This window comes from Neophocaena asiaeorientalis, unplaced genomic scaffold, assembly GCF_003031525.2.
Source record: "Neophocaena asiaeorientalis asiaeorientalis breed wild unplaced genomic scaffold, Neophocaena_asiaeorientalis_V1.1 scaffold807, whole genome shotgun sequence".
In the NCBI taxonomy this organism is placed as follows: Eukaryota; Metazoa; Chordata; class Mammalia; order Artiodactyla; family Phocoenidae; genus Neophocaena; species Neophocaena asiaeorientalis.
Window position 1 is genome coordinate 395,331 of NW_020173723.1, and position 27,487 is coordinate 422,817.

At 41.1% G+C, this 27,487-nt stretch overlaps 2 protein-coding genes across 8 annotated transcripts in view; one reads left to right on the top strand and one right to left on the bottom strand.

Moving 5' to 3' along the window:
- TCTN3 (tectonic family member 3) overlaps positions 1–1,183 on the bottom strand; it is a 40,228-nt gene extending 39,045 nt beyond the window's left edge. The window contains exon 1 of the mRNA XM_024750668.1: positions 843–1,183. The gene's annotated coding sequence lies outside the window, so the exon portion shown is untranslated. The remainder of the gene's footprint in view (positions 1–842) is intronic.
- Positions 1–27,487, top strand: part of ENTPD1 (ectonucleoside triphosphate diphosphohydrolase 1) — a 106,452-nt gene that overhangs the window by 10,012 nt on the left and 68,953 nt on the right. The window contains exon 1 of one of the 7 annotated variants that reach the window (XM_024750671.1): positions 13,242–13,534. The exons of 4 other annotated variants lie outside the window; for them this stretch is intronic. In XM_024750671.1, coding sequence (XP_024606439.1) covers positions 13,519–13,534 — 16 coding nt within the window. In that variant the 5' untranslated portion in view covers positions 13,242–13,518. Of the gene's footprint in view, positions 1–13,241; positions 13,535–13,573; positions 13,897–27,487 lie in introns of those variants that run through there. 2 more of the 7 variants (XM_024750669.1, XM_024750674.1) reach the window with 2 other exon arrangements.

A 27,487-nucleotide genomic window follows, 5' to 3' on the forward strand; every position in this document is an offset into this window, starting at 1 on the left:
AAAAAAAAAAAAAAAAAAAAAAAAAAAAAAAAAAAAAATGTGTTCTGGGGAGAGCATAATCTCTCTATCCCCTCTTTCCCATTTATTGGTCAGATCAATATTTAAAATTCATATCAATATCAATATTTATAATTCATTTAAGTACATGCATTTTCTTCTTTTTTAAACCTAGAAATGGTATCTGTTGTTACTGTTCTCATGGCTATTTACAACTAATTGTGGAGTGAATTTGTCCACAGTTAACAGAGGTCTAAAATCTCAGCAGGCAGGTGGTAGAGGTATTTAAATTTTGATTGAGGCTCTCTTAACAGCACCCTAAAAATGACACCCAGATAGTATCTATCTGTTTGATTATTCCTAGCAGTCTGATGCCGAAACCCAAACCAATCTATAGAGTTTCCACATTTGGAATGAAAGTTGTGTAAATATCAGAGTATTCACTTAACATTCTTTGTAAATTAAATTATTTGAATATCCCTTCCATCAAAACCTTTTTTTAAATCCTAATATAAGTTTGTTGTTTTAGGTATTACAAATTGGAATAATCTTTAGCAAGTTTAGGAATATAAAAATAATAGCTTATTAAGGCTAGCTAACCACTGAATATATTTCATCTTACTTGAATTTTCTTCTCCAATATTCTCCCCATTCTCTCTCTCCCTCCCTCTTCCCTCCCTCCCCCCCTCTTTTTTTAAGCACATATCAGACATTCTAGCATTTTAAATGGAGTTTCTAACAATTATATTCAGAGAAACGTAAATATGGACAATGAAAATTACCTACATGGAAAATGGCTTATCATTTCATAGAGAATTTTTTTTAAGTAGTTTCCTTTAACTTACTGGGAGGAGGGTCTATGCAAAAACTTTCCTGGAGTGGTCAGTCCTGAGGTGCTATGTCTGTTATGCTTCTTGCCAAAGTTCAGGAGGGCAGTATCTGTTTCCTCAAGATGGTGTGATAATGGGGTATTGCAGTGTTCTTGATGTGAAGCAAAGAGATAACAGCCAGAAAGCTAATTAAAATAGAGTTAACTTGCTTTAAGGAAAAGGGCAAAGCCTTTTCCTTCCCTCTGCTTTAAAGTCTTCCTGTTCCCACCCACCACAAAGACTTGAAACAATAGAGTCAGCAAAAAGAATGATATCTTTATATTCACTCTTTTTAAAAAATTGTTCATTCTTATGAAATGTCTTATTTTGTTTCCTTAATGACTTTGTCTCCACCTTCCTCTACCTTGTAGATGGGTAAGAACTATCAAATGCTTATTTTCCTAGTGGTGGTACATTTAAGCAATCTCCCCTCCCCCAGAGTTCCTTCGTGAAAACTTTAGGCCAGCCAAATGAGTTACTACACTGGTTGGGATCTTAATGCAGTAACAGTGTGATAACACCACAGGAAACACTGCATTTTGTTTCATGAATTTCTCTGGGTTAATGTTATCTTGATTCCTGATTTGTAACAAGGCAGCAACTCTGACATCTCCATTTAGGAACAATAATTGTAACTTTATTCATTCCTTGGATTGGTGATTACACCTAGAAGATGTTCTACCTAGTATTTCTTACTATAATCTGATGGTGCCTCCATCATTAACCTTATTTTCTACATTAAAAGGGAAGTGAAAAGAGAAAAGACGTAGAATTGTGATCTTGGGCATGATTACTGGATCATCAGAAATGTTGAACACATAAGGATAAAAGAAGAAGTGGTTAAAAGAGTAAAGCACACTGTCAACAATAAAAGGAAATAACTAGAGAAAAATAACTATGCCTATTCATTAGAAACTGATGTAATTAATTGAATGTAGATTTTTTTGGTGGGGGATTAGTGGTCAGAAAATAATTGTAAGTAAATACATGTTAATTATTTTTGCCTTGTCTCATTAAAAATTTTTTGTGGTGGTAGATATGTAAATATCTTCCTAATTGAAAAAAACATAGTTAAACAAAATAGTGGCATTTCCTTCCTAAATGTGTTTAAAAGTGGTATTACTTCTCATCTGTCTGGAACAGTGAGGGTATACTAACACCTCACTGTATAACCCTTTTAATTACAGGGTATTTTATATTGTTTTGATTTTCATAATATCTTTGTTATGTCAGTAGGACCTTGCCCTATTATAAGGATGAGGAAACAGCCTGAAGTACTAAATGACTTGCCCGAAGTGGCATCATTGTAATTATTAGATCCAGAACTAGAACTTAAGTCTCCTCTCATTTTCTTAGTGCTCTCTCTACTGCTTGGACTCACAGAGATGTTTTCCAAGGTCCTTCCCAGTCACAGGTTTCTTTAGTTTTAGCAAAGATATAAATGTATCACAATATTTCTATAGTCAAAAAGTGCTGTCCTAGATTTTATTTTATTTTTTTAAAAAATATTTTACATATTTATTTATTTGGTTGCACCGTGTCTTAGTTGTGTCATGTGGGATCTAGTTCCCTGACCAGGCATCGAACCCCGGCCCCCTGCATTGGGAGCACAGAGTCTTAGCCACTGGACCACCAGGGAAGTCCCTGTCCTAGATTTTAAATATAGACATTTGGAGACAGTGGGAGGCAGATGTGCTGGATATTCTCTGCTTGCTCCACAGTCCACTGTTCATCCTCTTCCACCCTGCTCTGTGCCATGGGAGGTTGTTCAGAGTGAACTGAATCAAGGGGCTTCTGATTAGGTTCAGCAGGAGATGGGAGGGCAGAGAGTGAGGTCAGGTATTTATTCCTCTGCTGCTTCCCTGCTGGGCCACAGTGGCAGTGGCTACAGTCCTTAACTGAAGGTATAGCAGATGCCATAGGTCCCCTGCCCAGGTACCCTCAGCCCTCACCATGCCTGATGTACGGTGGTGGCTGCTTCCTGTGTGAACACCCGCCACTCTCTGCCTGAGGGCTTTTTCTGGCCATGGGAGCATGCCTACACCATGCGCAGGGCAGGGCAAAGGTGCTGGACAGTTGATATCCCCAGGGAGCAGCCCTTAACCAATGATGTATGGGAATTGGTGGGTAAACACCCCCATGTCCTCTCCCCCAGGTTGGGACAACTCTGAGCCTTGTTCTTCACCATCTCCTAGAGGTCCCTATCGAGACTGAGCCCCATTTGCAGTCAGTGGTGATCTGCTGATCAGTGCGCACTGTCGGCCTCCTTCCCTCCCCTGTCTCACTTACCCACCCGCTTCCAGTGCCTCTTGGAATTGCTTCTAAATAAACTACTTGTGCTGAAATCCTACCTTTGAGAATTACTTTTGGGGGACCCCAACCCAATGCAGAAGCCACAGTTCTTGTCAGACAACTGTCTTCTGTAGCCACAGCTTACTCTGTGGGTTCCAGGAACCTCTTCCTTCCTCTCCCTGCCCCTTCAGGTCAAGTGTAGTCATGGATACCCATTGTTGCTAGCCCCAGAGTGATTCACTGCTCTTGTACACACAGCTGCAAAATAGGCTGGGCAATGTAGTCTTTATGCCGGATGGCTAAACAATGGATATTCTTTTAGATCGGAAGAAAATAAGAATAAGAGGAGTGTACAGCCAGCAGTCTCTTCAGAGAAACACTTCAAATTTTAGAATTTTTGGAGACATACTGTGGGATAATTAAATGGTTGACAGCAACACAAATCAGGCCAGCAATGATTATAACGCAATCACCACCATAATGTCAATAAAGGTATCAGGGTTATCTATGGGTTGCTCTTCAGGATAGCTGCTGTTGGAGAAGAGCTGGTTTTGCCCGGCTGTGCTCTTCTTGGAGGCAGAGCTCGTGTCATTCCTCTGTAGCCCTATCTGGTGATATGCTAACCTCATACTGCTTAGTTACAGCAAAGCTGCTCTACACTCAGCTGCCTGAGTGCTTCATTTCATGCCTCAGGCATTGCTGTGACAATATTTATACTCAACTGTAGCAAAAAGCTTTTTTAAAACATCAGTAAAAATTTGGAGGGACTAAATTTTTACTGGGGAGGGGGGATTTGACTTCTTGTGTGCAGTGGTTGAGAATCCCCATGTTAGGTATTTTAGAGGATATAAAATGAGTAGTAAACTGTCCTTTCCCTCCAGAACTCCAAGTCTAGTAGTGATGGAGAATGTAGTGAGGACTGAAGGGAAACTTGGGGTGGGAAGGAATGGTAACTCCAGTGTAAGAGGCAGGATACTTTGTTAAGGTGTTAGTTATTGTGGGTCTCCAATCCTACCCTAGCTTGTTATTGAAATTGCACAAGGTGCTCTGAAGCAATAGAGTATTCAGGAAGAAATAAAGGGGTACCTTTGAGGGCCAGGGAAGAGTGGAAATTCTGGAGCACTGGGAAGGGGGTGGAGGTTGGTGGGCGATGGGTACTGGGCACCCTTGACTGTTCTGTGGTTGTGTCCTGGTCAGTAGGATGGCCAGCGCTTCCATCAGAGGCAAAGCTCCCTCTTCAGTCCTCCACCATCCCCATTCAGCACTGGAACGGAAAGCCTGTCACATTTCAAGGTTGGGCAGTGAGAATATCAAAAGGGATCAAAGTAAATGAGGGATTAGGAGTCCTTCCCCTATTTTCTGATACATGCACTTCTCCCAGATTATGGTGTAAACCAGGGAGGTGAGGGGACTCCAGTAATGATTGTGATTGATTTTCTTGGCAGCTCAGAGGGAACTGAGATGGGTTTAAGTTGATATAAAGAAAATAAACATAGCAAAATTTCTTGGATACCTAAATGTGGTGGTTTAAGATTGAATCTGCTCCATGCATAAATAACCCAAACAAAAGCAGAATATGACAAGTGCTGGCTGTATGGGAGGCTAAGGGATGTAGCACAGCTATAATAAATCATGGCATACTGTTTGGGAGCACTGCAGTCTCTTTTTCACAGGGCTTTTCTGGCTAGGCAGAAGAAGGAACTGGAGGGCAGTTAAGCAGAGAAGGGGAAAGTATTCTTTTCCTCACTGATTCTCTTCTAACTTACTCCCTTTTCAAAGCACAGTAACATAATTGTACATGTGGTAAATATTTATATATTAGTCAAATATTAATGAAGTTTTTTTTTTTTTTTTTTTTCGGTACGCGGGCCTCTCACTGTTGTGGCCTCTCCCGTTGCGGAGCACAGGCTCCAGACGCGCAGGCTCAGTGGCCATGCTTCACGGGCCTAGCCACTCTGCGGCATGTGGGATATTCCCGGACCGGGGCACGAACCCGCGTCCCCTGCATCAGCAGGCGGAACTCTCAACCTCTGCGCCACCAGGGAAGCCCTTAATGAAGTAATATATCCTGGTACTTCCTTCTACTTTCCTCTAGTTGCCTGTCACGCTTGAGTATGTCCTGTAAAATCCATGTTGTCCATCCTCTGGATTATGGCAGCAGAAAAAACATTGTCTCGTCTGCAAGGCATTGTTGACACACAAAGTGCAGATCCTTGTGTTCCCGCATCTGTCCCTCCCACAGACACCTTTCTCCTCCGGCAGCTTTCTCTTTGCCATTGCAGAGGCTTTGGAGCAGGGAACCCTATGTAATTTCTATTTTTCCTGGAAATTAAGGTGAACGGTTGTGTGGGTAGGCTTACAGACATTTTCTATATGTAGTCTGTATATCCTTAATTCTAAAACACGTGATAAAAACAGATTTTAATGTTTTGAAATTAAGTGTGTGTCTTGCAATTAATGTCAAAAGAAATCAGTCTGTTTCCAGGCAGAACTGTAAGTTATGCTGTGTTTGTCTTTGTGCACGTGCATGCTTAGTGTTGTGTGGAAGGTATCTTTTCATCTGATCGCCAACTCAGATGAGCTGTTTGTAACAATGCCTAATGCAGGTGAATTTTAATTTAATTCTTGACTCCCAGTTGGCTTTTGAAACCTTTTAAAGATTACAATTCAGCAGTGGAAGATTACCTGTCATATGCCGAGTAATGAATTTTAAAAAACAATAGGAATTGTTACATACTTTGGACTAGATCAGAAAATTTCGGAGTTGGGAGAGATTTGAGTGACCAATTCGTATGCTGAGAAGGAGTTTTACTCGAGAATGGCTCATCTATTAAAAGGTTCTAGCTAACTTTTCCCCCTAAAATTTAAGCACATATGCAAAACCCTGGACTGGGTGCTATGGAATATGGAAGACGCGGATGGGGAGGAGAGAAAAAGAATTTGCAGTCAGACTCTATGTTGTGCATATGAGATAAATCACACTTGAAGCTAGCAATGCAAGGCATTAAGCAAGTGCCAAGCTATTTGTCACTTAGAGAGAAGAATTATGCTCTCAGAATTTGGAGGAGCTGGAAGCCTTTAAAGATTTAAGGTTTGAACTAGACCTTGAAGGATGAGCTGGGATAACTGTCTAGGCTGAGTAATAATCTCAAAAGCCAGAAAATCACTATTATCGTTTCCCACGCTATTATTTCTTCAGGCTTTGATGGTCCTGAATGGATGAAGGGCCTAATGTAAAGGAGTGCAGGGTGCCTGACTTTGGCCTTGTCTCCAGGGTTTGTCACCCCCGGCAGATCTCTGCAGAGGCAGAGCATTAACAGCAACATGGGAGCTTCTTGCTACAGACTGGCCTGGTATTACGGGCTATTATTGTCTTCAAAAACTGGGTGTTTGAGCCACCCTGTTAAGGTCTTGAGCATAAGATTCTAGAAGCCATGTGTTCTTTAAGAATGTCCCCTGCCTCCTAGGACCAGAAATGTCCTAAATTAGAAGACAGAGATTTATGCCCTTTGTAATCTTGATTGCTTAGCAAATGCAGTCAGGCACTTAGGGTCAGTTAAATATGATGAATTTTTCTTAACTCCAACTTTTTGCCTTCTCGGAGCTACTTTAAGTTCTCTGGCAATGTTCCCTTATGACGGTGGCCATCTGAAGAAGCGTAGGCATTTCCCTTCCTTTATTATTATTTTTTTCAAGTTCTGGAACCAGCAGTCCGTTCTCCTTCCTGCCCTCACTTGGACCCAGAGTTTCTGACTTCTCTCCAGAGACACTTACTTGGAAACTTTTTGAGCCAGTGGGGAATCAACTTAGAGGCTTTTTTTCTTTTAGACCAATGGGAATATTGTGTGTCATGGATGAAAAGATTTGAGTACTACCAGTATCACACTGAGTCTATATAACAAGGCTGTTTCCATGTCTTGGCCCACAGCCTGAGTTAATTTTGCTTTGCTGGATGTAGAGACAATGAATTGTTTGAACAAGAAATCATGTGTAACAAATGCTTTTGCAAAACCGTGTCCTTTTAGCAGTTACTTTAGTAAAGATGTCCTTCAGCAAGGGGTTTCGGTACAACAGATACCTTTAAACACCTATACAATGCTTAACAACATAATTTTAAAAATATACTTTTAATTTTAGAATAGTTTTTGATTTACAGAAAAGTTGTAAAGATAGTACAGAAAGTTCTCCTATACTCCATGCCCAGTTTCCCGTTAACATCTTAAATTAGTGTGATAGATTGTTATAATTAGCCACTTACCCTTGCCTGTCTGTAACCTTCCGCTCCAACACCTGACTCCTACTGTCATCTATTTACGTAATTGTTCAATTCCAGTATACATATGTAGTGGTCTCAGAATTATGAACCTGTATCCCCATGGGAAACAGCTTCATCAAATAGAGTAATATGTTTTTGTATAGTTCCTTTTGCCTTTAGTCTTACAAACTTTACTCATTTCCAAAGTGACTCAGGTCAGTACCCTTTCCCCTACTCCCTTCAATGAGGCTCTTTCATACATTCGTAATACAGTTAGATTCTTTTGTCACAATCAACATTCCATTCAGGGATCCCTTAACCCCATGGATGATTTTTTTTAAAACTGTATACATTAAGGTTCATTTTTGTCCTTTAAATTTCTGTAGGTTATGAATATCGTCACATTTACATTGGCATTGCAGTATCATACTCAATAGTTTCACATTCTGAAAAGTCCCCTGAGCTTCACCTATTCAGACCTCCCTCCACCCCAGTGAATCTCAGGCAGCCACTGATCTGTTTACCATCTCTATTTAAATTTAACATTTAAAAAATATGTTAAAATTAAAAAAAATTTTAAATAGTTGGGGCTTTTATAAATCGATTGGACTTTCGTAGATTGTGAGTAGTTTCTTTGGAAATGAATGTCTTTGACCTTAAAGATGTTATAGCTGTTATCAGTTATTATACCTGAAACTCTTGGATTTGGGGCCTGCCTCTTGAGTAGCAATACAAGTTCATCTTTTTTTTTTTTTTTTTTTTTTTAGTATTTATATCTCTAGTTGCGGCAAGAGGGGGCCACCCTTCATTGCAGTGCACAGGCCTCCCACTATCGCGGCCTCTCTTGCTGCAGAGCACAGGCTCCAGACGCACAGGCTCAGCAGTTGCGGCTCACGGGCCTAGCTGCTCCGCGGCATGTGGGATCCTCCCAGACCAGGGCTCGAACCCGTGTCCCCTGCATTGGCAGGCAGACTCTCAACCACTGCGCCACCAGGGAAGCCCCAATTTTATCATTTTTTTAATGAAGGGACACTTCACTCATTATGTCTGCAAACCTCTGAGACATTTAGAGGAATCAGGGCACTTGAAGTGGGGGTAGAAGGATGAAGGAGGTAAAGGGGATGTTTCAACAGAAAATGCAAGAGATTTCAGCAAATGCGGGGGAAGTAAGGGGTAGTTGTAGCTCAGATAAGAGTGGTTATGAATCAGTTGTGAGATACTTGACGCAAACCAAGATAATGCTTACACAACACAGACTTCATCAAGTACTGGGATCAGGTTAGGCATTTACCTGCAGTTCAAGACCTTTATTTCAATTCTGCACACTCCTTATTGAGTGTCTGCTGTGCTTGACTTTGCTGTGCTATGTGCTCTGAGCATGCCTTCTTATGGTGCAACTGTTTGGTCACATACTTCCACTTTGGAAGAGCTGGCCATTCTGCAACATTCAAGGGCTTCCCCTAACTCAGAGTTCAGGGCATTCCTTCCTGACTACCCAGGCCACTTGCTTATCCTGGAACAACAGAGGCATGGGTGACCCTTGGTCATACTTCACTCCCCAATCCCATCTCTCAGCATGTCCCTAGTCCCACAGTTGCTGTTGAATACGTAGGATCACATTAAATTTGGGGAAGGGAGGTGGAGAGGTACTCTGTGCTGTTGGAGGGAATTCTGTTCTCATTCCCTTCAGTTGCCCTGGGGTTACTTCTGAAAAATAAATGGAAGATATGGGAGGGGGAGAAGGTCTGAAAAATAAATGGAAGATATTGGAGGGGGAGAAAGTAAGGGACACAGAAGAGAAGACAATGTTTTATTTAATCTGAACCATATACCTAGCATATAAGTGAAGAGGAAAGGAACTCAAACTTGTTGAGTGCCAACTATGTGCTAGGGTCTCTGTTGGGATTTCTTACACATTTATTTCCCTACAATGACTCTATGAAGTAGATTTTTTTTTTAATCTTTATTTCTCAGGTAAACTGAGGTTCAGAGAGGCTCACTAACTTGTCTAATTTTACACAGTGAAGATTCAAACCTAGATCTCCTTAACTCCAAAACCCTGGCAGCACATTAAAATCACCTGAGCCCTTTTACGAGAAATCCTTATCTGAATCCCAGACCAGATTCCAATTTCTGAGGGTAGGGATGAGCATTAGCACTTTTAAAGCACCCGCAGTGATTACATATAATGTATAATGTGCAGGTAGGGTTGAGAACCATGGCTCTGCTCCGAGAGACAGTGCCTTTCCTACTCCTCTCCTAAAAGAAGGGAAGGGGCATTTTCTGAACCAGTGTGCATTCTAAATACTCTGAGTACTTTTATATCCATCCCATGCCCTATTTCCTATCCCTCACAGGGGTTTTTATCATCCCTAAATACCTGTAAGCAGGCAGGTGGAGTGCGGGCAGAGGTTATTACTGATGGTAGAGAACTACAAATATGATTGAGTTAATCTAAACAATTTTTTTGATAAGACGTGCATGTGGTGCTGATAGATTGTCAAAGTACAATGTCAAATAGTGTCAAGAAAATTTGATATGATTTTCAAAAGGTGCTGGCAAATTTTGCTTGTTGAATATTCATACACCAAATACCAAAGAGTACTGACTTAGTATCTTAGTTTATAGCAGATGTAAGAAGATGGGGTTTGGGTGTGTTCCTGGTGGAAAAAAAAAATCTATGAATTCCTGAGATTAGATTTGTTAATTGCCATACAACATTTAACATGTTTCTTGAAGTATGATTTATCATGCCTCTGACATCCCTATCAATGATAAAACCCCATTCTTTTGCAGTCTCCTTTTAGCCTTGAAACCAACCATGGGTAAGAACCATTTAAATAATATCAAAAGGACATAAATAACCACACAGCTCATTCCCCCAGGTCTTCACTAAATTATTACCTTCTACCCCTGGGAAGTCCTGACATATATACACTATTGATACTATGTATAAAATAGATAACTAATGAGAATGTACTATATAGCTCAGGGAACTCTACTCACTGCTCTGTGGTGACCTAAATGGGAAGGAAATCCAAAAAAGAGGGGATATATGTATACGTATAGCTGATTCACTGTGCTGTACAGTAGAAACTAACACAAAATACATATTGTAAACACATATGATAAAGCAACTATACTCCAATAAAAATTAATTAAATAAAAAAGTAAAAAATTTTTTTACCACAATAGCACAGATATCAAACCAATATTATTAGAAATGGAGTCTAAACTGGCTCGGGAGAAGGCATCCACTGGATTTTCATTTAGTATAATTAGTTTTTATTATAAATGGCAAATGCTCTAAATCTGAAACCTTAGTAAGGTGAAGAAAGAGTATTGTACAGACCCAGATTTATCAAAGCACCAACATTTTTATTTATTTATTTTTGGGGGCCGCACCTTGTGGGATCATAGTTCCCTGACCAGGGATCGAATCCATGCCCCCTGCAGTGGAAGCACAGAGTCTTAACCACTGGACCACCAGGGCAGTCCAGCACCAAACATTTATTGAGCACATACTATGCTGCTGAGCACTGTGCAAATAGCAGAGATGCCTAAACTAAAAAAAGCCCCTGCCTTTATTGAAGTATGATTAAAAGTATAATGGAGAATATATGTTATATAGAGAGTCAAAAACAATCTTTATTGGTCACAAATTTAATGGCTTATGGTATATTTGGAAGAAAAATGTCTTATGGTACAATTGGCTTTAGATACCACCTCTCATGCTGAAGAAACAGTGTAGAAAGAGCATGAACTAGCAATCAGTGAAATCAGATTTATGTTCTGCTTTGCTGCTGTTTATTAACTCAACCATTTATCAAAAATTTACTGAGAGCGTACACCGTGGGAGGAACTATATTAAGTGCTGGAGAGCATGGTAGCAACCAGCTCCCTGCTCTCAATGTGAACATGAACTTGTAGCTTAACATCTCCACGCCTCTATCCTTGCTTAGACTAGATGTCCGAGGTCTCTTTCAAATCTAAAATGCTAAGGTTTGTGACAGCCTTGTGGAGGGGGAAGCTGCCCAGACAGGCAGCCCTGGGACTTGGGAACTTACCTTCCTCTCTGAGGCTTGGCTGTTGTCCTGATTTCAAAATAACTTCATATACACAGTTTTAAAATGTTTTGGTCAGTTTCTCATCTGCATTTGGGTCATGTTGGCAAAGCCTGGGTGTAGCAATTCTTGCTCATAAGACTTCAGAGATAGGAGGTCTAGGTTTGGAAAAGGTAGACAGCTTGCATCAGTACAGCTAGACAGCTGTTCCCAGCGAGCAGCCTCCCCTGCCGTCCCACCCTGCCTTGTGACCAATACCACGCTTTCTCTCGCCACAGCATCTTTTGCTAGGGTGACCCGTTGCTCTTCTGGTGTAATGAGCCTCTAAAAGGGATTGCTCATTAGGGGACCAGAAGTGATCAGATTTATGGGGCTGGAAGAACTGTTCTTGGGTCCCACAGTTTTTCCGGTGGGTATCAAGGTAACAAGTTTCTTGGACAGTGTCCTTGTCCCCATGGTGAGCCACAGCCACCCCCCGCCTCTGCAGGAGACCCTCCAACACTAGCAGGTAGTCCTTTAAGATCAAACACATCCTAAAAGATCTACGTTGTTGCTGGTTTCCAATTTCATGGGCTTGGCCGGCTGGGGCTGGGTGCCAGCGGCTGGTAGTGGCAGGCGCCCGCTGAGCAACAGGAGCCCAGAGAAGGAAGGAGTGGCAGCAGCAGCGGAGAGGACACCGTGGGAGAGAGGCCAGAAGCGAGGAAGGGTCCCTGAAGCCCGCCCCCTACCCAGCGCCAGACTCTGCGGCACACTGGGTGAGCATGGTCGGCGGGCAAGGTTGCAACCATGTGGATGAAAGGCTCTTGGTGCTACCGCCAGGAGTCAGTGCTGTGCCTCTGAGGTGGGAGAGCCAACTTCAGGATACTGGTCTACAAGAGACCTCCCAGCTCCACGTAATATCAAACGGCGAAAATCTCCCAGAGATCTCCATCTCAACACCAAGACCCAGCTTCACTCAACGGCCAGCAAGCTACAGTGCTGGACACCCTATGCTAAACCCCTAGCAAGACAGGAACACAACCCCACCCATTAGCAGAGAGGCTGCCTAAAATCATAATAAGGCCACAGACACCCCAAAACATACCACCAGACGTGGACCTGCCCACCAGAAAGACAAGATCCAGCCTCATCCACCAGAACACAGGCACTAGTACCCTCCACCAGGAAGCCTACACAACCCACTGAACCAACCTTAGCCACTGGGGAGAGACACCAAAAACAACGGGAACTACGACTTTTGCAGACTGCAAAAAGGAGACCTCAAACACAGTAAGATAAGCAAAATGAGAAGACAGAAAAGCACACAGCAGATGAAGGAGCAAGATAAAAACCCACCAGACCTAACAAATGAAGAGGAAAGAGGCAGTCTACCTGAAAAAGAATTCAGAATAATGATAGTAAGGATGATCCAAAATCTTGGAAATAGAATAGAGAAAATGCAAGAAACATTTAACAAGGACCTAGAAGAACTAAAGAGGAAACAAGCAATGATGAACAACACAATAAATGAAATTAAAAATACTCTAGAAGGGATCAATAGCAGAATAACTGAGGCAGAAGAACAGATAAGTGACCTGGAAGATAAAATAGTGGAAATAACTACTGCAGAGCAGAATAAAGGTAACAAGTTTCTTGCTATCTTGCTTCAAAATTGCAAAAAGTAAGTAGCTTTTTTTTTTTTTTTTGCTTGCAGCCAAGATATACTTTTCAAGGGGAAAAATGGATTTCTGTAACAAAGGGAGAGGGAAAGAGCTGAAGAGAGATATCTGAACATACATTGTTTCAAGATACAAAAAATTGCAACCTGGGGAAGCTTTAGGGGAATGAGCTGTTGGACTTCTCGGCCACTCTGTCCTTTCAATGAAAAAGACATAGGGTTTGAGGTTCCTTCCGAAACGGGGCAGGCTAATTTAGCCCCTCCCACGAGCCCGAGGGTCTGTTATATCTCTGTTCCTTGAGTACCTCTCTCACTGAGACCGACCACAGCAAGCAGAGGCTGAAAAATAAAGAGCAAAGAGGAAGAAAACAAAAGCTGCCAATTATGGAAGATAGAAGGGGTAAGAGCAAAATTGATTTGATCTGAATCCTTAAGAACAAACAAAAAAAAAAGGAAAAAAGAAAACCAAAAGCCCGGACCAAAAGCAAGTACTTGAAAGAGCAAGAGGCAAAAAGCCCTAAATACACTTTCCCACCCTCTCCTTCTGAGAGGAGGCAGAGAAAAAACTTTGGGAAACATTTTAGGAAGCCAAGCTCCGGGGTTAGAGTCAAGGGTGGCTCCTGAGCAAGCTGGAGCAGCTCATGAATATTCATTAGCAATTGGTATTCAGATCTGGTTTTTTAGCGGCAAAAGACTTCTTCCGTCCCCTCGCAGTTTAGGAGGCAGCTGCCTCATTTACAGTCCAGAGTCGTCTTGCTTCGGGTCAGTACCTCAGTGAGTTTGCTTGAAGATGCTGGGCTCTGTGTGTAGATTTGCCTTGTTCTCGAATTTCCTGTGTGCTTTCCTGTTGTGAAATTAGCAAAGGCTTCTCTGCCTGGAATTAGACAGAGAAGTTAATGTGGCAAGAGCCTGTCACAACAGGACCCGAGAGTATGTCTTGCAAAAGACTAAACTTTTCTTGGGAGGTGTGGGGGAGTGTGCATGGGTGTGGGGAGGGAGGGAAGGGGTATAGGTACGAAGAACAATTTTATCTTTAAAAAGCAAGGCTTATCGGACAGACTATATTTAGATTTTGTCTAAAAACTGCGAGAGCAGCCTGGTTTGTACAGATGGTGTGCGGTCTCTGTCCTTTACCTCTTTTGGGCATTTTCTGCCAGGACAGAGAGCCAGCTGCTTGCCAGCCCGTGGGAGCCAGGAAGAATGTCTGCAGCATTGTGGTTGTGTAGGGTTGCAAACCTTCATCAGCTCTGGTCTCTAATATCCCCACATGTTTTTATCCCATACAACGTGGAGGAATGGGATGAGCAGTCAGTAGAGTTCTTAATAATGACAGTAATGATAGCTGTTAACGTTTTCATCTTTACTCTGTGCTGGGAGCTGTTCTAAGCGTATTACACGTGTTACTTATTCCTCACAGCAACTTATAAGGTGAGTGCTATCATTATCATCCCCATTTCCCAGATGATGGAGTTGAGGTAGTGAGAGAGTAGCTTACCTTGGGATCACACAGTAAGTTGTGAATTTGAATGCAGGCAACAGACGCAGGGTCCGAGGGTCTATTTCCCTACCCTGTTGCTCCACTTCAGAGTCTCTTGTTACTGCTTTGACGTTGTTGATTTGGGTTTGCAAATCTTTGAAGCTACAGGGGAAATGATACTGGTGAAATCTCAAGTCTGGTAAGGAATTTGTTCTTTGCTATCAAGTTTACATGCATTTTTCCCATTTGGTGCCCGTGGCCATTCTCTGTGGTAGGGCCCAGGTATTGTTATTATTGACTTTTACAAAACGGGGAGACTGAAGCCAGGAGGGGTTAGATGGCAGGAATCACACAGCTCGTTTTCAAAAGTCCAAAGCAGACTAGAAATCCCCTGCCTCTGGTTTCCCTTCTAACCTGCAGATTGAGCTGAGTCATCTCTGAACTTCTGTCCCCACCCCCAGACACTTTCAGTTCCTCAAGGGACTTGGGGAACTTCTTTCCTCCCTTCCAGATTGTTTCAAGACACTTGCCTCTGCCTTGAAGGCTGATTTGGTCCTCTCCTTCTCCTTTAGTCTGGAACCAAGCTGCTCGAGTTTGAATCCCAGCTCCACCCTTTCCTGTGAGCCTCAGTCTCCTCATCTGTAAAATGAAGAGAATAATGTTATCTACCTCACAGGGTTGTTGTAAGGACTAAATGAAGGATTCATGCAGGGTTCTCAGAACAGGGCCTGATGTATATAATATGTGCTCAATAAATGTTAGCTGTGGCAATCACTCCTTCAAGCCTCATCTTGATTGTTAGTCCCTCCTTTAAGCCTTACAGTAGCCTTATATTGGATGTTTCTGCAATACCTCACCACTTACACCTAAGGTGGCACTTGTCATATTTGTCCACACTCCTGCCTTCTGCATGGCTTCCCAACCTTCCCCTGACTATAATTTCTTTATTTACCTTTGGATCTGCAGTGTCTAGCACAGTTTTTAACACATAATGGGCACTCAATAAATATTTAGTAAGCTAAGTAATATTATCTTAGTTGATGTTCATCCAAGCGTCAGTAGGCTGGTTTAAAAGGGGACCTTTGAGTTTGCAGTGGAGTCCTGCTGGTACAAACAGCTCTTTTGTGCAATATGTAAAGACATCCCTCTAAGTGAATACACTGAAAAACGAAATGCATTTCTTCTAGGTGGGTGACCTTCAGAGCTGATGTGACTCTATGCTAGGGTACCCCATTTGGCCCATCCAGCTCTGGCTGAACTTCAGCCCCCAGTCCCCTTTCAGCTGAGAACCAAACTGGAGGTTTCAGATACCTCATAGCACAACTTCACTATCTCTGAACAGAACATCTGGTTCCAGAAATAGTGTCCCACCAGCCCCATTTTATAGTGACCAATCTCGTAGTCTGAGACAACATACTCTGGTAATAGAAGAAAAACAAACACCACAGAGGTTGGCCCTGGATAAAATCATAAAGTACATTATATTTGTTTCAGCACCCTCCCTTTCCTTTTCTTGGCGTACCTTCAAACCCGTTTGACAAATATTATTGTGTCTTCCATTTGTAAGTCCCTGTGCCAGATGTGTGGGATATAAACAGTTTGCTCACAGTCTAGTGAGGGAGGCAGACATATATACAACCAACTCTAATTGAAGCCAGACTCTGTGAAGTGCTAATAATCATAGCTAACATTGGTTTTTTATTATGTGCAAGGCACTGTAATTTTTATACATACATCTGGCATTGTCTCATGTCATCTTCCCAAAAAAACCTATGATAGAGATTTCTGCATCTTACAGCTGTGGAGAGAAGTTACTTGGCCAACGTCATCCAGATAGTAATAGGCAAAGGGGGGAATTTAGACCAATATAGTTAGGCTGCAAAGCATGGGTTCCTAATAGATAAGTTCTCCTACCTCCCTAAGAGCCATAATAGAAGTTTAAGGAAAATCCCATGAGAAACAGAACAGGGATTGATGATTTGGAGGAAAACTTCTCAAAGATGTGGAACGCTTCAGTTGGACCTAGAAAGATGAGTCGAGTCTGGTGCCCACAATAAGCCCTTCCACATCCCAGCAGTGCTTAAAGACCTCTCTCTTTTACCAAAACTGCAGCCTAGATTTAAGAATAAAAAGCTTTATTCACTTCTTTCCAGGTTCCAAGTAGGGAACCTATTTACATGTTCATCCTGGAGATTTGCAGGCAGAAGTCCAAAGTTTAGCCTTGATTATGAGTTTGGGATTACCAGTCCTGTAATCTAATAAACCTTTACAAAGTCAACAGGTGCATATTAAATGATTTCTTTAATCATGATTGTCTTGCATGGTCATTGGGCACATGTGGTAAACAGTTTTTTACAAATGGCAGTGATTGGTCTTGCTTTTACTTGGCCCAACCGTATTTTAAGAGTATTTTCTCCCTTGTGTTGTCTTTATGGTTGCTTCTGCACTCCATAACCAGTGGTTGTGCCGAAGGGCATTAGTGTTTAATTCCACCTGCCTATGCAGAGTGAAGGTGAGGACTGGGGCACATCCCATCGGGTCTGTTCCTTGTGAGCTCCATTCCCTGAAAAAGTTTGGAGGGAGGCCAAAGTTGAGGGCGGCCCTTGTGGTGAAGAATCATCAAACCTCTTGGAGGTTTGATGGAAGTGCAGATGAGCAGAGGCACTGCCTTTGTCTTGGTGAATGTGTGTGTGTGTTCTGAGGCAGTATTTCTTAAACTTCGATATGCATGTGCATCATTGGGGATCTTGTTAAAATGCAGATTCTGATCCCGCAGCTCTGGAGTGGGGTCTGAGATTGTGCATTTCTAACAAGCTCCCAGGTGTTAGTAATGCTGCCCCTACATAGGCCACACTTCGACTAGCCATGTCATAGTGTCATTGCAAGCCATAGTGTCAGGGCTTATTTTGGTACCAAACAACCAAGCCCTCCCTTCCCCAGTGCTCCCTGCCCTGCCCCCTCCTCTGAAGCTACCACTTTGAGTCACTGATCAGTTATGTCATTGCAGGATGATGGGAAACCTAATTCATGCATTCCTTTGTTCTTTCAGTAAACATATGTCCTAGAATTTTGCCATACAAGAAACAAATCTGAATCTTTATCACATACAATCTGTAATTGCACATAAAGGCCCTGTGTTGGATTTCCTAAACATCTCCCACCTTCTCTCTACGGCTCCAAGATTCCTTATGCTGCTTTCATTCCCTTCCTCCAACCTGAGAAGTACTGGAACAGAACATTTGGTTGCCCCAGAACCCTTTGCTGGGTGTTTGGAGTGCCCGAGAGCTGGGGCTAGCAAGGGTTCAGGACTCTGAGACTGGGAGCAGCATGCCAGGGGGGCACTGTCTGCACTGCAGAAGTGAGGTGAGAATGATCCCAGACACAAAGGAAGATAGTGAATGCAGAGAGGACCGATAGGATTTCTTTAGGTTTGGAAAATTGAGGGAATCATAAGGAAAAAAGAAGTCGTTGGAGTAGAGAAGGCAAGAGGGAGTTTGCCTGACATACTTCCATCCCACAGTTTTTGTGCTAGAGTATCAAAATGAATTTAGAGACCCAGGAACAATGGCAGTACATGCCCTACGTAAAAAGGTGTTTCCTTCTGATCCATAAGGAGGATGTGGACAATTTCTTTCTGTCCGTGAAGATGTAAGTAATATGGCATATACTCATTAAAGAAGACATGAAATATGGATTAGAGGAGAAAGAAAAACAATCGCTCATGACATTATTTTGGTGTATTTCCTTGTAGTTCCTTTTTCTATGCCTGGGTTGTTTCTCTTTTTTAGCACTTATTTGACTACAACCTTGAAAAATTACGAGGTGACCTTGTGATTGTTAGGCTATACATACAGTTTTAAAGCCTGACTTTCAGTGTAGCAGTGAAGCACAAGTATTTTCCACCTTATAGCATAGTCTTCGTTAGCATAATTTTTATAGTCACATAGTTTTTTTTAAGTGTCCCTGTTATTGAACATTTAGGTTGTTCCCATTTCCAATAAACATCTTTGTGAGTGAAGTTTTTCCATATGTAGGGATGCATGCTGAGGATAGAATCCCAGAAGTAGAATTACTGGATCAAAATTTGTAAATGTTTTTTAAAGTTCTTGATTACTATTAACAAGTTGCTTTACCAAAGGATGGACCCTTCATGCTCCCACGAGGAGTTCCTGTTTTGCTGCATCCCTGACAACTTAGGTGTTTTGTTTTGTTTTTTTCTTTAAATAATCGTGTCCACTTTTATGTTGTTTTAGTTTGTTTAATTACTGGTGAATTTGACATTTTTCACATAATGTGCTTCTCCTTTTGTATACTGTTTACATCCGTTGCCTGTTTATTACTTATTGGATTTTATGTTTTAAATTAATTTATGTGAGCTCTTGATAAAATAAAGATATTCAGGTTTTTCTACTATATTTGCAACAGTTTTTCCAAAACCTTAGTGTTATTATACAGAGAGTTACAGCTATGAATAGATCCAATACCTTTTTATCTGTGGTGTTATATTTTCAAAAAAGTTTGATATTACATTTATTGTCTCTTTAACCCAGGATAATTTTTTGAAAGTTCCAGGTAATTGTCATTTTTGTTTAAACCATTAATTTTTATTAATTTTTCATTTTATTTCGCAATGATTAGAGAATATGGCTTTAGTATTTCTGAGGTTTCTTTGTGCCTAAGCATGTAGTGAATTTTTATAAATGTGAACACTTGTGAATAAGATATATTCTGTTTTTAAGATATAAAATTGGATATTTGTAAATCTATCCAGTCATTTCAATTATATGGTAATCCCTCCTCAACCATAATATTCTCCTATGTGAAATTATAGTACACCTGCATTTACTTTTGTATACATTTATTGTGACCTATGAGAATTTTAATTCCAGGAAAAAGAATGAGCTGTGAATAACTTTTTATTGTGGCTTATTAGAAAAGGGTGGGGGGCAGTGATAGAGAGTTGGGACTATAAAAGGAAGTAAAATAGATACGGAGAAGGAGTAAGTCAATAAAGTCTTGAGAAAGATGAAAGAAGATGAGATAAAGTTCTCAGCATCTTAGGCAGCTGAACCTTGTATGGCTACATAACTTTAGGAAGTATTGTAGTATGGTGTGAGTGAAAATTACCAAGTCTTTCCCTCCCAAATAATCATGGCAGGCCCCAGGAGGCCAGAGCCAGGAGGTGGGTCTGGTTGGCAGGATATAGGAGGTGAGGGTCAGAATCTCTGAACTATAAAATTGAAACAGTTTTGCTCAAGTGGATAAAGACTCAGACATATGCACAAAAGACATCTGAAGCAGTGTGTCATCAGCAAAATAACTTTTTAGGCACTGAACCTGAAAAGGCAGGGTAGGGAGGACTCGAAAAGTTTCCAGTGAACAAAGGTTGGTAAATAGAAAGTAATAGTGCAGTACTCATATTTTCTAATTTAAGCTGTGTGAAATGTTCTTGATACCATCTTTTGCTTAATGTCTTCTTTTTTATTGCTTTATTTTGGTGTACTTACAAATAATCATTAGGGCTTTTTCGTAGATTTATTTTCTTTTTCTTCGTTTTTGGTTGATATAGTAACAGTGGTAGCCTGCAAAGATTACAGCTCTGAGTCCCCAGAATTTATGAATGTTACCTTATACGGAAAGAGTCTTTGCAGATGTGATTAAATTAAGGAATTTAAACTGGGGAGATCCTGAATAATCACAGATGGTCTTATAAGAGGGAGGAGGAGGGAGACCTGACACAGAAGAAGGCAAGGCAACCACTGTAGCAAGATGCTGTGCTACTGGCTTTGAATATGGAGGAGAGGTCCACAAGCCAAGGAATGTGGAATACGGAATGCATGGAATGCCATCAAGCAGATGGAAAAGGAAGAGTAGCCCTGCCCACACCTTGATTTCAGTCCAGTGAAATTGATTTCAGACTTTGAACTTGGAACTTCAGAACTGTAAGAGTAAATGTGTATTGTTTTAAGCCAATGGGTTTGTGGTAATTTGTTATGGCAGCTGTAGGAAACTAACAGAGTAAGTGTTCAATACATGGAAGTGATGATGATTTAGTTAGTTAATCTACAGGTTTGTAGTGTGTATTGAGCCACGTGTTGTTCCAGTCAACTTACAGATGTTAACTCAGTTCTCAAACAACTGTTTGAAGTTGATACTGTCCCTGTCTTACAAATGAGAAACCAAGGAATGAGTAGTTAAGTGACCTACCTAAAGTCTCTCAATTGGTAAGTGCTGAGGTTGAGATTTGAACCCATAGTTGTTGATCTTACTATTATTTCGAGATATAATTCACATACCATATAATTAACCTGCTTAAAGTTTACAATTCATTGCTTTTAAACATAGTCACAGAATCGTGCGGCCATCACTACAATCAATTTTAGAACATTTTATCACCACAAGAGGAAAACCTGTACCCATTAGCATGAATTTAATTAACTTTAATATAGTTCTTTTCTCACTATGACTTGCCCCATTTTTGAGTTCTTAATTTTTGTTCCTGTCAAAATGATCTGGTGCATATGAAAGTAATTTTTGAGAAAGGGCATCAGTGTGGTAAGAGAGTGACAACTTGTCTAAATATAGATAGCTTATCCCCCTCAAGTAATTGGAAATATGCCCCCATTGTCTTGAGAAGTTTGATGCTGTGAAGTACTTTGAGGACACTTTTTCAGCCTGAACATTTTTCTGTTCTCTATTCCTGACATTTTCACAGTGAGACAACTGAGTATAGACTTCCTTTCATTGATTTTGCTTAGAATGTGGTAAACCCTTTTGATTTCCAAATTCAGGACTTCTTTAGGGGCAAGAAGGATTTCTTTTTTCGTAACTTTAATCAGTGCTCCTACTCTGTTCGCTTGCTTTTCTATCTTCAGGATCTCTTATCTCTGAACTTACTCCATCCGTTTATCTCTCCCTTTCTTCCCTCCCTCCCTCCCTCCCTCTCTCTCTCTCTCTCTCTCACTCTTTCTTTCCCTCTCTCTCCTTTCTTCCTTCTTTCTTTCCTTTCTTTATTTTCCTTTGTATTCTGACAATATTTTCCTAATATTCTCTACATGACTGATTCAGTTTTCCTTAATTCTTTCTAGTATAAACTTTCATTCAGCTACAGTATTTTTAGTTTCCATGAAATCTTTTATCCTAATCTGTTCTCTTCTCAGACCAACATCCTCTTGTATCTAACCAAAAAATAAATAAAGTAAGATTTCCCTCTCTTTCCTGCATCATATCTATTTTGGAAGCAAGCTTTTCCTCTACCATTCTTTCTACTTATTGCAAAATTTATTTAATCTAAGGCCTTATCCTTGAAAGAAAAGAGATACCTTCTGTAGGGGTGCACAAATGAATGTTATGTGTTTTTCATCTTATTCTAAAAAGAATTTAAGGAAGCACTAGGGGAGATTCATCCCAGTTCAGTGTTAGAGATGGGGAATGCATGGTCTACCCTTTGCTCCCTTAGATTCCGTTTGGATCCTAGAATAATGGAATCACCAAATGCAACATCCCCTTCTATGTGTGGGAAGACATCTCAGTCCTCTACCCAAGAAAGCTCACTCGGATCCAGGAAAGAAGGCAACAGTCCTGTTGCCATAGAGTCATGTTTCAGAGGATAGAGAGGCTAGGGCTCTCAGGATTCTGTCAGTATTTTTGTCGAGAGGCATAAAGGCATTCAGGAAGGACCCTTCTCTGGGCCCATTTTCTTGCCTTTGCCCCTTTCCCACTGAGAGCAAACCTTCATTAAACTGCAGAGTGAGCTCCTACGCCACTGCTTAGCACCTTGCCCAAGTAATGTCTTTGGTTGGAGATCAGTTCTAAGTCTCTTTATACTCATGGTAGAGTGAGCTTATCAGTTCACAGAGGCAAAAATAAACACACAAACAAGCAAAACAAAGCAAGACAAAACAACAAATCCGGGACTTCCCAAAGTGTTCCCTGTGCCCCTCCCGTCACACCGTGCTTCTCTTCTCCCACAGTGCGCTTTTGTTGATCCCAAGTTAATGAGTGTTAGGTGGGCCAGCTGAGGCCTCTGCTTACTTGCCTCCCTCATGCTGCCTTGTCTCAGAAGAGGTGATGCTGGCCGTTAGGGTCATTTCTTAATGCTAATGCACTGACGTTTCATTTGAGGAAAAAATATCATTTCTTTTAGGATACAGATATAGATTTTCACAAGAATGTGGGACAGTGTGGCAAAGTATTTTCACTTATGCTGTCATCATACTTAGTGGTCCTAAGACTTGGCTCTGTGAGATCACTCGGGCAGGAATGAACCAAGAAGTTGGTGAGCAATGGGAAGAAACTAGTATTGGGCTTTTGCAATAGTCCAGTAGGTGAGAGATGATGGGGACCTGCACTAAGGCATTGATGGTGGGTGGGTGAGGAAGAGGGATGGATGAGAGGAGCTGGATTTAAACAATATTTATGAGGTAGAGTTTGAGGTAGAGGGCTAGGTGGTTTGTTGGGAAGGAAGGAGGAGGAGATGTTAAGATTTATTCTCAAGTTTAGCTTTAGATGATTGGATTAATATTTATGAATAAGACTGGGAATGAGGGAGGGACAGTGGATTTGGCAGGGGAGGAGGGAGATAATAAGTTTATCCTGGCACATGCTAAATAAGAGATGCTTATAAGATATCAAGGCAGAGATATTCTGTTGGTTGCTGGAAATGTGGATGTAGAGCTTGGAGAGGTCTGGCCAAAATCAAGAGATAATGGGAGTTAGAGTTGGAGCATGGAGTCAATAGTTGAAAATATGAGCATTTAAAGTATGAGTTACCCTGGAACGTATAGGGGATGATTGTTATACAGCAGAAACTAACACAACATTGTAAAGCAATTATACTCCAATAAAGATGTTAAAAAATAAAACAACAATTATACTAAAAACAAAAAAAGAAAAGAAAGTATAGGGAATGAAAACAGAAGAGATAAAGAATGGAACCTAAGGAAACACCAACAATAAAGGGATGGGAAAAGAAATGCCTTAAGAAGAGAGATTCAGAAAGAAAACCTAAAAAGGTAAGAGAAAGCCAAGGAGAGCCTGAACCCAGTAGCCAAGGGAGAGTGTGTTTTGAGACCAAAGTTTCTAGAAGAAGTGCCAAAGCTGCAGATTAGACAAGAAGGAGAATGAGAAGAGGTATCGTATTTTCTATTCTTTTAGCACCTCCCACCCCTGCCCTCTACCCCTGCCCAACAGTGTAATGTTTTTGGGAATTGGGATGCACTTTATAATATTTCCTACCCACAGACCCTTAATCCCTCCAGCAAAAACCCTTAAAACTCTAATGGTACATTTTATAGTGGGAGAGATGTGGTGATTGGGTTTGAGAATTTGGAGCTTATAAATATCCTTGGTGAAAACAGACTTAGTAGAATATTAAGAGGTTAAACAGCAGAAGTTACGAAAGTAGGAACAATGAGCTTATTAGATAACTCAAGAAGTGAGGTAGTAGAGGGAAAGAGAGAGCTGACGTGAGGGATGAGTTGGATCAAGGGAAGAATGTTGCAGACTAGAGTGGACTTGATGATGTTTGAAGGATAAGAGCCAACAGGGGGGATTCCCTGGCGGTCCAGTGGTTTAGGACTCTGTGCTTTCACCACCAGACCCAGGTTCAATCCCTGGTCAGGAAACTTAAGATCCTGCAAGCTGCACAGTGCGGCCAAAAAAAACCCCAAAAGAGCCAATGGAAGGGAGATGGACTCATTCATTAACAAATATTTATTGAGCAAAGAGTATATGTCAAGCACTGTTCTAGGCACTGAGGATACAGTGGAAAGCAAAACAAAATCCTTAACTTCACAGGGTTTATGTTCTGGGTGGAGGGGTGGGGTGAGGGCAGACAGATAATCATCAAAAAAAAAAAAGAGGGGCTCACGTACCGAAAAAAAAAAAAAAAAAGTAAGATGTATGGTATGTTAGTGATAAGTACTAAGAAAAAATCAAAGCAGGAAAGGGGGTTGAGAAGTATTGGGAGGTTACAATTTTACATAGGGTGGTAAAATAGAAGGTGATTGGGAAGAAAGACCTTAAAGAGGTAAAGAAGGCCAGCATGTGGCTCTCTCTGGGAAGAATGTTCCAGGTGGCGAGGCCAGCAAATACAAAGTCCTGCAGAGAAATTAAGTGTTTAAGGAAGAGCAAAGAAGCCAATGTGGCTGAGTTGAAGAGAGGTGACAAGGAGGTGAGAGCTGAGGGACTTCCCTGGCGGTCCAGTGGTTAAGTCTCCATGCTTCAAATGCAGGGGGTGTGGGTTCGATTCCTGGTCAGGAAATAAGATCCCACATACTGTGCGGCCAAAAAAAAAGGGAAAAAAAATGCAGGAGGTGAGAGCTGAGAGGTGGATTTGAACTAAACAGACTGTCTAGGGTCTTGCAGGCCATTGTTAACCTTTGGCTTTCCTTATAGTGAAATGGGAAACCACTGTGGGTTTTGAGCAGAGTAGTGACTGGATCCAGTTCACATTTTGATAGGCTCCCCGTGGCTACTATGTGGAGAATAGACAGAAAGGGGGCAAGGGTAGAAGAGAGAGATCAGTTGGGAGACTACTTCAATAATACCAGTGAGAAATGATTGTGTCTAGTCCTAGGTGGTAGCAGTAGAAGTTGTGAGAAGTGATTGGATTTTTAAAAATAGAGGTAGAGTTGATTTACAATATTATATTACTTTTGAGTATATAGCACAGTGATTCAAAATTTTTATAGATTATACTCTATTTAAAGTTATTATAAAATATGGGCTATATTCCCTGTGCTGTACAATATATCCTTGTGGCTTATTTATTTTATACGTAGTAGTTTGTATCTCTTAATGCCCTGCCCCTATCTTGCTCCTCCCCCTTCCCTCTCCCCACTGGTAACCACTAGTTTTTTCTCTATGTCTGTGAGTCTGTTTCTGTTTTGTTACATTCATTCATTTGTTTTATTTTTTAGATTCCACATATAAGTGATAACATACGGTATTTGTCTTTCTCTGTCTGACTTATTTCACTAAGCATAATACCCATCTATGTTGTTACAAATGGCAAAATTTCATTCTTTTTTATGGCTGAGTAGTATTCCATTGTATATATATACCACATGTTCTTTATCCATTCATCTGTTGATGGACATTTAGCTTGCTTCCATATCTTGGCTGTTGTAAATAATGCTGCTGTGACTAATGGGGGTGCATGTATCTTTTTCTTGAATTTGTGTTTTTGTTTTCTTTGGATATATACATGGGAGTGGAATTGCTGGATCATATGGTAGTTCTATTTTTAGTTTTTTGAGGAACCTTTATATTGTTCTGTAGTGGCTGCACCAACTTATATTCCCAACAACACTGTACAAGGGTTCCTTTTCTCCACATCCTCACCAACATTTGTTAGTTGTGTTCTTTTTGATGATAGCCATTCTAACAGGTGTGAGGTAGTATCTTGTTGTGGTTTTGATTTGCATTTCTCTGATGATTAACAATGTTGAGCATGATTACTATTTTTGACAACATATTTTACATATTTCTCTTTTGTGTATCCCTTAACTGCTTATTGCAGATATAGATGATTTTACCACTTTTGTCTTTTAACTTTTCTACTAGCTTTGTATATGGTTGACTTACTACCTTTACTGTATATTTGCCTTTACTGATGAGCTTTTTCCTTTTGTAATTTTCATGTCTTTAGTTGTGGCCTTTTCTTTTGTCTTAGAGAAGTCCCTTTAACATTTCTTGTAAAACTGGTTTGGTGGCACTGAACTCTTAGTTTTTGCTTGTCTATGAAACTTTTGATCTCTCCATTAAATCTGAGCAAAAGCCTTTCTGAGTAGAGTATTCTTGGTTGTAAGTTTTTCCCTTTCATTACTTTAAATATATTGTGCCACTGTCTTCTGGCCTGCAGAGTTTCTGCTGAAGAGTCAGCTGATTATGCTTGATATAACCTTAGAGGTCTCTTAAACTTTCCTCATTTCTTTTTATTCCTTTTTCTGTTCAGCATCAATCAATGATTTCCTCTACTCTGTCTTCTGGTTCGCTGATCCATTCCTCTATATCGTTTAGTCTGTTGTTGATTCCTTGTAGTGTATTTTTCATTTCAGTTATTGTATTCTTCATCTCTGTTTGGTTCTTATTTTTATTTTCTCTCTGTTAAAAACTTCTAACTTCTCACTCTGTTCATCCATTCTTCTCCTGAGTTCTTTGATCTTTATAATCATTACCTTGAATTCTTTATTGGATAGGTTGCCTATCTCCACTTCACTTAGTTTTTCTTCTGGGATTTTATCTTGTTTCTTCCTTTGGAACATGTTCCTCTGTCACCTCATTTTGCCTAAGTTGCTGTTTTTATTTCTATGTTTCTGGCAGGTTGGTTATATTTCCCAACCTTAGAGAAGTGACCTTTTGTAGCAGATGTCCTATGAGTCCCAGCAGCACACTCCCCTCTGGTCACCAAAGCTATATGCTCTAGGGGTGCCCCCACGTGGGCTGAGTCCTTCTGTTGCGGCAGGCTGACTGCTGTGGATGGTCTGGTAGGTGTGGCTGGCCCCCAGTCTGGTTGGTTGCCAGGTCCTGCCTTGTGTGGGGGCTGCTAGCTGCTGGTTGGTGGGGTTGGGTCACGAGGCAGCTGCCTGAAGAACCCCAGGGGTCTCAAGACTAGTGCTGGCTCACTGGTGGGCAGAGCCAGGTTCTGGGGTGGTAGTTGTGGCGTCAGGGTTCCCTAATCTAGTGTTGGCCTGGTGGTGGGTGGAGCTTGTTCTTGACATGGCTAGCTGTGGGTTCTGGGGTGTCCTAAAGCTGGTGCTGGCCTGCTGGTGAGTGGAGCTGAACCTGGGGCAGCTGGCTGAGTAATCCAAGGTATCTCAGAGCTGGTGTTGATCTGATGGTGGGTGGGGCTAGAGCCCAGGGGATCCCAGG